This window comes from Ichthyophthirius multifiliis, assembly GCF_000220395.1.
Source record: "Ichthyophthirius multifiliis unplaced genomic scaffold scaff_1120509250980, whole genome shotgun sequence".
NCBI lineage: Eukaryota > Ciliophora > Oligohymenophorea > Hymenostomatida > Ichthyophthirius > Ichthyophthirius multifiliis.
Window position 1 is genome coordinate 54,716 of NW_004086317.1, and position 12,751 is coordinate 67,466.

A 12,751-nucleotide genomic window follows, 5' to 3' on the forward strand; every position below is an offset into this window, starting at 1 on the left:
ATTTCTAATATATTTAATAAAAATAAAAAATAATTTATTATTAATATCTTATTTGTTTATAATTTAAATAATTAAAATCTATTAAAAATATTTTACTAGGCAATTAAAAAACTTATAAACTTTTTTTTATTTTATAATTTTATATTTATAAATATTAATTTTTAAATAAAAATATAAAAAACTAAAATTATAATATATAATTAAAAAAGACTGAACTAAAATTTAATATCAAAGATGCTAAAATAAAATAAACTAAATATATATTTATATATTATAGAAATATATATATATATATATATATATATATATATATATATTTATATATATTAATTTTTTTTTTAATTTTTAATATTTTATTTTTATATTCACTTTTCATATTATAAAGGTAAAGTATTCTTTTCTAACCATTTAATACCTTAAATATCTTTTTCTTTTTCTAAAATAGGAAACAAAATATTCCAAACCTTGAAATTTTTTTTATTATTATTAAAATAATATATATATTACTTTTTTATGATATTAATCAATAAATTCAATATAATTTTAATTTAATAACTTAATATTAATTAAATTTCTATCATAAGGAAACAAAGTTAAACATTCAAATCCTAAATACTCATTTCCTTTATTAACTACAACTAAAGTATCTTCTATTCTAATTCCAAATTCTCCATCTTTATAATATCCAGGTTCATTACTAACTACCATTCCTTCGATCAAAACTTCCTTATTATTTTTACTAATTCCATGCGGTCCTTCATGTACATTAAGATAATATCCAATTCCATGTCCTGTACCATGTCCATAATCTTAAAATCCTTCCCATAAATGCCTTCTGGCTAATACATCAATATCACATCCAGCTATTTAATTTTTCTTTGGCCATATTACTTTCTATATATCAATATTTCCTAATAAAACTCTTGTATATGCATCTTTTTCTTCTTATTTAGGATTTCCGAAATGAAAAGTCCTTGTAATATCTGTAGTACCATCTCTATATATAATAAATATATATAATTTTTTTTAAAAAAATTACAAATATTATCCACCAGAATCCAATAGATAAATTTTATCTTCTTCTATTAAAAAAGCAGTTTCTTTTTAAGGTCTATAATGTATAATTGAGGCATTTGAACCCACTGAAGATATAGTAGGGAAAGATAGACCTTAATTTCGTTCACTTTTTTTTCTTTTTTCATCCAATATAATAGACGCTGTATATTCATTTAAATTCGTGTTTTTTTTTTCAATAATTTAGTTTTCTAACCAGCCTAAATAACTTACTAAAGCAGCTTAATCTCTTATATTTGCATCTTTAAGTCTTTTTATTTACTCAGGAATTTTTTAGGCTTTCATTTTAGATATAGGGGATGTTGATTAGCCTAATATTGTGTGTATTTTTTCCTTAGGAATCGATTAGTATAATTTTTAGTTTATTTGGGATTTTTATATCGTGATCTTTTTCTTTTTTTCTTATAAATCTTAGTATATTTAATTATATGGGCTTGTTTATATATGGTTTTCAGTCAAATATTAGTTTACTTTAGAATTTAATTTTTATTAGTCTATATATAAAGTACCTTCGTATTAATTTTCAGTTAAAAATTAAATTATTAAATACGATTTAAATACAGGATTATATTCTATATCATTTCCTCTTAAATTTAATAGCCCTTTATTTTTTTAAAATAATTATTTGTTTATTATTTAGTTATATATAAACAGGCTATTTCGTCTAGTTATGAAGTAAGAATTTAGTTCGAATTTTATTCTTTTAATATTTCTTTTAATTTATATATTTTATCTTTAGTTGATTAGCATGCAAATTACATATCATGTATAGAAATCTATTATATATTTATATAAGAAAATATATAAATATATATATATATATATATATATATATATATATATATATATTTATTTATTTATTTGTAAATAAACTTATTTTATTTGATCTTCAGGCTTGTTTATCCATATTTCATCAATTAAATTTGGTTCTATTGGTAATAATTCTATATTTCTTTATTTAAAATCATTTTATCTTTTTTCTATATATTCTATTATTAATTTGTTTTTATATTAAAAAAAAATTATATTAGTTTTTACCATTTGTAAATAATAAAGGATCAAATCCGATTTTTTGGTTTTCAGAAACATCAGTGAACCAAGGTTTAAAGCCTTTTTTTTTGTTTATTATAATAATTTTTAATTAAATATACCGATTCCTAATTTTTTTAATTCCCATTCTTAATCTAATTATTTTGAAGCCTTAAAAATATATATTTTATTTATAAAAATATATTTATATATATATATATATATATATATACTTCTAACCAATATCTTGAATCTGTACAAAGAAACGCATTTTCTTCTGTAATAAATGCAAATCCTGATGAACCTTTAAAATTTGAAATAAAAGCTAATCTTTCGTCTGATGGTGCTATATATTCACTCTTTTTAATATATATATATATATATATATATATATATATATATATATTATTATTATTATTTTAAATATGCCTTTTTTTATAAATATATATAACATTATGTGCATCATCATGTGGAATTAAATATGAATCAATTTTATATTTAGGAAATTATTTTCTTAATTATATTAATTTTTGGGAAGCTTTTAGCATTTTTTAATTTTTTTTGTCTAATTTTTATTTTAAATAAAGATATTAAATTTCTTGTTGTTTTATTAAAAAATATTTATTGATTAAATTCAATTTATTTATATATTTTAATAAAAAGTAGAACTATATATATATTACATTTGACATATGTATATTTAATTTATTTAAAAAAAAAAAATCTTTTTTTTTTTTCTTTTTTTTTTTTTCTCACATTTAATTAATAAAACTTACAACTTCTTCCAAAAAAGGATTTGCTATTCGTAAAAAAACATCGGAATTGAACTTTCTATAGACAGACATTAAATTTTTATTTGAATTAATAAACTAGATTTTAATTTCATTGACTTATTAATTAATTTAATGCTTCATTTCTTAGCATTCTTTTTCAAAAGTTGGTTAATTTTCAGAATTTGATGAATTTTATTCAAGGTATAAATTAATTTTTCTATTTTAGGAAATTTCATATTCATTTAATAATAAAATTTCTTTTTCGAATTTTTGAACTTTTTCGAAATAATTTAAAATTGTCTTTAAAAAAATTTCAATATTTTTTCCAATTTAAAAATTTCTTTTATTTTAGAAAAATTCTAAAAACCCAAAAAAAAACTCGAAAATAAAAGAAGGTAAAAAACATTAAATTTTCTCTTCCAAAAAACAAATTTCAACCAAAAATTAAATCTGAAAAATCTCTTCTTTTTATAAATTTTTCCTTTAAAATCCCAAAAAATCCCAACAAGTCACAAAACAACCACAAAATTCAAGTTTTTTCAGAATTTCGAACTCCATTTATAAAAATTCAGTTCTCTAATATGAATTCTCACATATATATAAAAAATCATCTATTTCAGGAGCATATATTTCTTCATATTTACTACCTATAAACATACATACACATCCAATTAATTAAAAACTTTTTTTTTAAATGTTAGTTTTTTCTATATAACGGTCTAATATGTTTATACATATATATAATGTGTTTTCTTTTAGTTTAAATTTTAAATGTACATCTATTAACCAGTCGATTAATATTTGACGTGTTAATAAAGTTATTTATTATTGGAATGGCTTTATTATGGGATCTTTAGGGATGTATTTAGACTCTGTTTATTTTAAATAGGAGTAGATTTCAAATTCATATTCTTATATTGGGTTTTTAAAGGAAATTTTTTGCGATTTTTAGAGTTATTAAATTTATTTTTTTCGATTTTCTTTTTAATTTTAATTATGTTTTTGTTGGTAATAACTATCTTATTCTATATTACTTATATCTTGGCCAAAAAAACGCTTTTATTCAACCTATATTAGTTAATTAGATTTACTTTAGTTTTGAAAATTTATTAGTTTTTGTGTATTTTCATCATTTTCTATTAAAGACTTTTGAATTTTTTATGAATTTTATTTTATTTTATACATATTTTTTTATTTTAGTGTGTTTTTTAATTATATTTTATTTGATTTTATTTTTTTTAGGAAATAAAAGTTTTTTTTAAACAAAAAAATCGGGAATTTGTTAATATTTTTATTTTATTTTTTATTTAAATTTTCGAAACACAGAAAAAAATAACATAATAATAATAAACTATTATTTTTGAATTAAAATTTATATTTATAATTTTTTAATTTGACTAAAATAATGTAAATTCCGAGATAGTATAGTGGTTAGTATTCCTGCCTGTCACGCAGGAGACCCGGGTTCAATTCCCGGTCTCGGAGTTTTTTTTTTTTTTTAAATATTAATCTATATCAATAATATTATATTTAAATATTCTAAAAAATTAATTATATTAAATTTAATAATATTTTTATAAATAAATAAAAATAAGGAAAATAAATTATTTAAAAATAAATAAATATAAAAAAAAAAATTATAATAATATAAAATATATTATAAATAAAAATAATATCTAATGTTTAAAATATGAATAATATATTATTAATTATATTTAATTTTAAAATAATATATAATTATTAATATTTTATATTATATTATTAAATATAATAATATATTATTTTTTTTATTTTATTTTATATATATATATATATATATATAATATATAAACATATAAATATATTTATATATTTTATCTCTATATATATATAATTTAATAAATAAATAAAAAATAGCCTATATTATTTAATTAATAATAAATGGATATTCAAAAAACAATTTAATTTATTGAATAAAAATGGTAAAATGACATATAATAAAATCTCGAAGATTATATTAGAATTCCTAATATGAGCAAATCCTTTGATTCTGAATGGAACACTAACGGTTTATTAGAAAAAGCTGCTAATCATTTATTTAATTGGGCTAAAAGCCAGAATTTAAAAAATGCAAAGCTTGAAATAATTAAAGATGCTGATAAAACCCCTTTAATATATATAGAAGTAGACGGAACTACCTAAAATACCTAAACAGTATTATTATATGGTCATTTTGATAAATAACCGCCATTTACAGGCTGGAAAGAAGGACTTGAATTCAATAAACCGAAAATTATTGACGAAAAATTATATGGAAGAGGTGGAGCTGATGACGGTTATAGTATTTTCGGGGCAGTAACTGCAATAAAAATATGCCAAGAATAATAGCTACCGCACCCACGATGTATTATATTAATTGAAGGTGATGAAGAATCTGGATCATAACACTTACCTTTATATCTTGAAAAACTAAAGGACAGAATCGGAGAAATATCAATAGTTTTTTGCCTAGATTCAGGTACTTTAAACTATGAATAATTATGGATAACATCTTCTTTAAGAGGATCTATTGCATTAAATTTAAATATAAAAGTACTTAATGAAGGAGTACATAGTGGAGACGCTAGTGGAGTTGTTCCGAGCAGTTTTAGAATTTTAAGAATAATTTTAGATAGGCTTGAAAATTCTAAAACTGGAGAAATTCATGAAGATTTATAAGTAAATTATATATATATATATATATATTTATATATATATATATATATATATATATATATATATATAATTTTTAAAGGTTATTATTCCACATGATAGATATTTTCAAGCTTTTAAAGTTAGTGAATATATAGGAAATGATTTAATTTATAAATTTCCTTTCGTATAAGGCATGTAACCTACTACTTAAAATGTTTTTAATGCTTATATAAATAAAGTAATTAAAATAAAATATAAAATTAACTTTTTATTTTTATTTATTTTAAAAATAGACTTGGAAACCTTAAGTAAGCTATACAGGAGTCGATCATTTACCAAATACTAGTAATGCAGGAAATGTATTAAGACCAGAAACTACTATTAAATTAAGTGTAAGAATACCACCTACAAAATGTGTTAAGGAAGCTAAAGAAACTTTGATTAAATTATTGACTGAAAATCCTCCTTATGGTGCCTAAGTTACATGTACTAATGTAATTGGTAATAGTGGATGGAATTGTCCTCCTGTAGAAAAATATCTTGAAAATAGTATTTAAAGTGCTAGTAAAGCTTTTTATGGAAAAGACGCACTTTATCTAGGAGAAGGAGGGTCTATTCCACTTATGGGATTACTTTAGAGACTTTTCCCGAAGGCCTAGTTTGTTGTAACAGGTGTATTAGGACCAAATTCTAATGCACATGGACCAAATGAATTTTTACATATACCTTTCACAAAAAAACTAATTTGTTGTATTGCCAAAATATTAAATGATAGTTATGAATAATTAAAATGATATATATATTCTAAAATTTATTATAAGTTATCATAATTTATTATAAATTTCGTATAAATATTAATATTAATTTTAATAAAAAATAGATAATTTAATAATAATTTAATGATAAATATATAAATGAATATATATATATATATATATATCAATTTATATAGATGTATATATTTATATAATTATATATATTTATTTATATTTTTTTTATTTTTAATATTAATATTTTTTCTTTTAATAAAAATATATTTATTTTTATTAATTATTATTATAATTATTATCTTTAAATATATAGAATATTTTTTTTTTCTTTGTATATTTTTAATATAAATATAATATATCTTTTATTTATATAATTATTAGAATTAAAACTAATTTTTTTTTTAATATTAAGATTATTTAACTTAAATTTGTTTAAGTATTTTTATTTAGTATTATATTAATAATTTATATTGGGTTTTGTTTACTTTTTTTAATTTAATGTTTTAAAAATTTTTTTTCTATTAACATTTAAATTATTTAATCGGTCTATTGTTTAAAGATTTATATATATAATCTTAGAAATATTATATTTCATATATATAATTTATTTATAATTTATATAATAATATATTATTATATTTTGTTTTTATTAAGATTTTTATCATTAATTTATTATAATAGATAAATTTATAATCTTATATTTTTTTTTTAATTTTAAATCTTAATATTACTAAAATTTTTTAAAAAAGAATATAAATTTAATATTTAAAGATATTTATTATCTGCAATAATATAATAAATTTATATATTCTATATTTATATTTTTTTAACTAATATTATTTTAATATTAATATATACATTAAATAATATAAGACATAAATTTATTATATATATATAAAAATATATATATATATATATTATATTTATATATATATATATATATATTTATGTATAATTATTATTCTATATTTAAATTTTTATTTTATATTATTTAGAAAAATAATTAATTTTATTTTTATAAAAATATATATGTATATATATTTTTAATTATAATAATTATTCTATATTTAAATTTTAAGCATATCTTATTTAAAATAAATAATAAATTTTATTTTAATAAAAATTAATAAAAATAATTTATAATAATTTATAATTACATAAAACTATATTTGTTTCTTGTTTAAAATCAGAATTCAAATAATTATTTTATTATTTAATATATAGAATTGTTTATATATTTTATTTTAATATTAAATTATTATTTATATTTTCGTTTTTATTCTAATTATAATAATATATTCTTTCTCTTACTTTAAATATTATTAAATTATTTAATTTTTATTATTGTTCTGACTTTATTATATTTTTATTTAAAATGTATTACATATGAAAAGTATAATAACAATATTGTAATAATCAAAATTCCTTTAATCGATTTTCTCTTGAGGAAAATTTAAATGATGAAGCGAATAATAAACAAAAGCCTATTGTTTTTAAAATAATAAGACGTTCTTTTTTTATTAAATAAAAAATATATTTTATATTTATTTTAGTGTTTATTTTTTTATTGCGTTAATTATTAATTGTTTTTTTTAAGTATTATTATTTATCAATTTCTTAATTATAATTATTTCAAAAAATACATTTTTTATTTATTTGTAATGTTAAATAAATAATTATTATTATTAAAATACATTATATATTAATTATTAAAAAAAAATTAATATATAAAATAATACTATTTAATATTGCTTTTAAGAATTAATATAAAATATTAAATCTAAAGTAAATAATTATTTTATATACATATATATTTTAATTTATATATTTTTAAGTATCTTTATAAAATAAGTAAATAATATATTTTTTTTTCTGAAGCCATCTATGTTAAGTAGAAATTAAAAACTCTAACAAAGAATTTAAAACAAATATAATTGTGAATAATCAAATAATTAAGAAGATGATTCATATGATTAAAATTTATCAAATGAATAATAATAGCAATAATAATAATAATAAAATGAAGGTTTTTTAATTTTCAAATGATTAATTATTTTATTTATGCTTTTAAAAATAAAAGAAAAAATAAATTAAAATAAAGAAATATCAGGAACAGAAAAATATAAATTTATATAATAATTAAATTCGGAAAAAGTTTTTTATTTTATTTATAAAATAAATATTAATTATATATATTATTTTTTAGGAAAAATATTAAAGATATAGAACTTTTGTTTTTATTATTTTAGGCTTATTAACAGGATTAATACAAAGTACTTATTTTTTTTCTTTAAAAAAAATAAATAAATAATAAGCTGCAATAACTATTAGATTGAATTTTGTTATTTTGTTTATAGGATATTAAATTATTTATATGAGAATTTAAAAAAAATTATTATAAAATTTAGAAGAATAATGTAAAAAATATATTTTATTTTATATATGTAATTTTACTTTTCATGATTATATTATATATTTAGCATCTTTAAATGAAGAAAATCTTTAGTTTATAACAAAATTTATACCAGATAATTTATAAATTATAATTAATTTAATAGAAAAATTAAGTATACATAATAAAGAATTATAATTATGGACAAATAATTTTTTTATATATATGTTTTCTTTATTTTTTATATTAATAACGTTTTGATAAAAGAATCAATTTAATATATTTAGTATATTAAACTATTAATATATGTTTTTTTTTAAAAAAAAATATTGATAACAGTATAATAAATGTTATATATTAATATTAAATAAAAAACATATATATTAAAAATGTTATTTACTTATATATAAATATATATACGTATTAAAAAAAATACAAAAAATCTCTAATTAAAGATTAATTAAACAAATAAATCTATCAAGAATTAAGCCATACATCTTTTAAAATCTATATCAAAAAAATAAAAAAATACATAAAATAAAATAAATAATAGAAATACATTTTATGTATTTGGCCTTTCCTCGAATTTCACATTAAGTAAATTCTTTAAAAGCGACTTAGCATTATCAGAAACATCATAAGCTAATTAAAATGACCCTTTTTTTATATTTTTAAACAATTCATTATTATTTAATCCTTTAAAAGGAAATTTTCCTTAAAGCATTACAAAAAGTAGAATCCCTAAAGCCCAAACATCTGCTTTTTAACCCACATATTCGATTTTAGAAACTATTTCAGGGGACATATAAGAGGGTGTTCCACAAAAAATTTTGAGTTTAGAACTTTCAGGCGCACATATACTGAACCCAAAATCAATAATTTTAATATTTTAATTTTTATCCAAAAGAATATTTTCGAGTTTCATGTCTCGGTGTACAATATTTAATGAATGACAATAATCTAGTCCTTACACTATTTGTTTAAAAAGTCTTTTGACTTCACTTTCATCAAGTTTTTTATCTATTTTTTGTCTCAAAAAACTATTTAAACTAGTCTTTCCAACATATTCCATCGCAACTATAATTTACTTTAATTTTTAAAAAATAAATATATTTAAATATATATATAAAAATAAATATTAATTGTATATAAATTAATATATAAATTTATAAGATATATATATATAATAAATATATAATAATAATAATATATATATATATATATATATATATATATATATATATATATACATATATATTAATTACGTTCATTTTATCTTCAAACGCATAGGGCATTTGTATTATATTTGGATGTTGCATTCTTCTTAATATAGAAATTTCACGTTTTACATTTCTTAATTTTTAAGGGTCCATTAGTACGAATTTAGGGTATATCTTTAATGCATATTTTATTTAAGTTTATCTTTCGGTTGCTAATTTTACTACTGCATATGACCCTTTTCCGATTTCGTTTTCAAGCTTAAAATTTGTTATGCTTATATTATCGAATATTGAAGAGGAGTCTTACGGTATCTGTGGTTATGATTAAATTTTTAATAATTTTGGATTTATAAAACATTATTTTTTTATTTCTTGGGTGTTTATTATTTTGTTATATGTAGGTTGTCGATGATTTGATGATTTAGGAGGATTTTTTTAAATATTTAGGTATTTTTTTAATATTTCTTGGTATTTTTTTTATTGTTCGATGGGTCTTTTTTAACTTTTAAAATTTTATCTATTGGCATTTTCAATTAAAGGCTAAGATTAATAATTTGCTGTTTTTTAATATTTTTTTTGTTTTTTTTGTATAAAAATAATTGTTTTATCACATGTTTATTTATATAAGTTCTATTCTGTTGTTTCAATTTTTGGTTATGTACGCTTTTTTAGATTTTCTTAAGTTAGTTTTGTGCTTATATGTTAAGATAAAAGCTGTTTTTTTATTTTTTAATAATTTATGTAATTTGTATTGTAGAATTATTGGTTAAATTAGTCCATTTTGTATTATTTTTAATATTTTATCAAATTTTTTTAAAATATAATAAGTTTTTTAAAATTTATTTTAATTAATATAAATAAAATTATATTTAAATGATTAAATATATATATTTATATATAAAAATATATATATATATATATATATTTTATTTTTTTTACTTAAAAATTTCAAATAAGTTTATAAAATTAAAAAAAATTATATTTATATTATTTATATCATTACTTAATATTTTTTTAAAAATAAGAGTAATTAATCAATAAATATAATATTTCTATATATAGATTATTTTTATTTTTTTTTATATTTTTTTTTTTAAAACTTATTTTTTACAAAAATGGCGTATAAGCATATATAAATTCTTTTTTTTTTTATTATTTATTTAAAAAAATATTATAAATAAAAGAATAATTAAAAAAAATTATATTTATATTATTTATATCATTACTTAATATTTTTTTAAAAATAAGAGTAATTAATCAATAAATATAATATATAGTAATCATAAATTTAATTAAATATTAAGTTACTCTTCTAATACTTATCTTAACTTACTCTACTCAATCGGTTTCGTAATATAATCAACCATTCCTATTTATAGACATTTTTGAATTTCCTAACTATCTGAATATCCTGAAAATGCTACAATTTTAATTATACTCAAACTTTTAATAATTTTTAAAAATTCTTATATCATATTAAATGTTTAATATCCATCAATTTAAGGCATACATAAGTCCAAAAAGACTAAATCATGTACTTCTTTGTTTTTTTATACATGTCTTTAATTATTTAAATAGCTTCTACTGCATTAATAGCACTTTCTATATTAGCAGAAGGCATTAGTTTTTATATTTTCATTTTTAAGACTAAAATATTAATATTATCGTCGTCTATTACTAAGATTTTAAAAGTGTTCTTTTTGAAAAAATTGTTGTCCTGAATTTTCAAAAAAGACTTGATATTTCCCTAAGAATCTATGGTATTTTCATGATATGTGATTTATTTTTTTTATAAAAATTTCATTTTTTTCACTTTTCTTTCTATTTTAGTGAATTCTTTTTGTTATTTTTTTGTGTTTTAATATAAATTATTAGTTAATATAACTGATTTATTATAAGATTTTTGCATATTAAGCTAGTTTAGCAGTATAAAATAAAATTTAGTCCCCTATCCGATCTCACTTTTTATTTTTAAACCTTTTCCATCACCTAATTTACCTGCTAGTGTATTAGCAATAACTAAACCTAAACCAATACCATTTGGATTGAGTTCATTTTGTACTTTACCTTTAATTTTTCCGAATTTTTTGAATAAGTATTATTATTCTTCCTTAGAAATGCCTATTCCTGTATCTTTTATTGCTATTTGAAACATATTTTCTTCCTTAAATTTAACTTTAATGTCTATAATACCTCCTTTTTTTGTAAATTTAAGTGAATTTGAGACTAAATTAGTGATTATTTATCTCAATCTATTAGGATCTGAGGCTATATTAATTGGCATAATAGGATCATATTTAACCCTTAGTGTAATTTCTTTTTAAGCAGTCTATACAGATAATAAATCTATAAGCTATTTAATTAATTCCTTTAAATTAAATTATTCTACATTCAAAGAAAACTTACCAACTTTAACCTAAGCAATATCCAAAATATCATTTACCAAAAGATTTAATTACTTAGAACTAGTCAATGCAGGATTTAAATATTATAAAAGTTAAGTTTAACCTTCTAAATTCATACAAGCCATTTCTATCATTGAAATTATGCAGTTTAGGGGAGTTCGGAATTCATGAGATACCTAAGAAAGCATTTAAGACTTGTTTTTATTTATTAGTTTTAATAGTTTAATTTAGTTAAAATGAGTCACGTCTCGTAGAAGAAATAATACATTGGGCTTATTTTCAATTATACAAGGGACACAGGTCACTTCAAAGCATTTTTTGGTAGAGTCGATGTTCTCACTTATGTCGTTTTTGTCGGTATTTTCTATATTTTTTTTTTTTTCTTTTTTTATTTTTAGTTTTAAATAGTACTTTT

General features: G+C 17.5%; 3 protein-coding genes and 1 non-coding gene across 4 annotated transcripts, besides 24 other annotated features; 2 read left to right on the forward strand and 2 right to left on the reverse strand. All coding sequences in view use genetic code 6, as the record gives it.

Annotated features, from left to right (window-relative positions):
* The first annotated feature begins 256 nt into the window (after positions 1-256).
* Positions 257-327: a microsatellite.
* Positions 328-365: 38 nt separating this feature from the next.
* IMG5_123750 (xaa-pro aminopeptidase, putative) lies at positions 366-2,948 on the reverse strand (the record flags this gene model as incomplete). The annotated part of the gene is made up of 9 exons (XM_004032327.1): positions 366-464; positions 508-997; positions 1,040-1,676; positions 1,727-1,850; positions 1,948-2,063; positions 2,113-2,184; positions 2,337-2,407; positions 2,556-2,668; positions 2,880-2,948. 9 exons carry the CDS (start codon positions 2,946-2,948, stop codon positions 366-368), a joined length of 1,791 nt encoding a protein of 596 aa, XP_004032375.1.
* Positions 1,874-1,923: a microsatellite.
* Positions 2,303-2,335: a microsatellite.
* Positions 2,470-2,509: a microsatellite.
* Positions 2,827-2,853: a microsatellite.
* Positions 2,829-2,856: a microsatellite.
* Positions 2,949-4,289: 1,341 nt separating the features above from the next.
* IMG5_123760 lies at positions 4,290-4,361 on the forward strand. The gene has a single exon. It is a non-coding gene; the product is annotated as a tRNA-Asp (tRNA).
* Positions 4,362-4,472: 111 nt separating this feature from the next.
* Positions 4,473-4,549: a microsatellite.
* Positions 4,490-4,545: a microsatellite.
* Positions 4,550-4,601: 52 nt separating the features above from the next.
* Positions 4,602-4,700: a microsatellite.
* Positions 4,675-4,748: a microsatellite.
* Positions 4,749-4,791: 43 nt separating this feature from the next.
* IMG5_123770 (hypothetical protein) lies at positions 4,792-6,445 on the forward strand. The gene is made up of 3 exons (XM_004032328.1): positions 4,792-5,573; positions 5,650-5,787; positions 5,843-6,445. Exons 1-3 carry the CDS (start codon positions 4,797-4,799, stop codon positions 6,341-6,343), a joined length of 1,416 nt encoding a protein of 471 aa, XP_004032376.1. The 5' UTR covers positions 4,792-4,796; the 3' UTR covers positions 6,344-6,445.
* Positions 5,580-5,639: a microsatellite.
* Positions 6,446-6,467: 22 nt separating the features above from the next.
* Positions 6,468-6,539: a microsatellite.
* Positions 6,540-6,541: 2 nt separating this feature from the next.
* Positions 6,542-6,595: a microsatellite.
* A 609-nt stretch (positions 6,596-7,204) lies between these two features.
* Positions 7,205-7,264: a microsatellite.
* Positions 7,245-7,443: a microsatellite.
* A 553-nt stretch (positions 7,444-7,996) lies between these two features.
* Positions 7,997-8,048: a microsatellite.
* Positions 8,049-9,188: 1,140 nt separating this feature from the next.
* On the reverse strand, positions 9,189-12,284 carry IMG5_123780 (protein kinase domain protein; the record flags this gene model as incomplete). Its single annotated transcript, XM_004032329.1, has 3 exons — positions 9,189-9,218; positions 9,271-9,798; positions 11,745-12,284. Coding segments are annotated over 3 exons (1,098 nt in total), but the record flags the coding sequence as incomplete, so codon positions are not given.
* Positions 9,229-9,269: a microsatellite.
* Positions 9,815-9,975: a microsatellite.
* Positions 9,834-9,882: a microsatellite.
* Positions 9,867-9,966: a microsatellite.
* Positions 9,885-9,969: a microsatellite.
* Positions 10,361-10,409: a microsatellite.
* Positions 10,782-10,853: a microsatellite.
* Positions 10,813-10,856: a microsatellite.
* Positions 12,285-12,751: the final 467 nt, after the last annotated feature.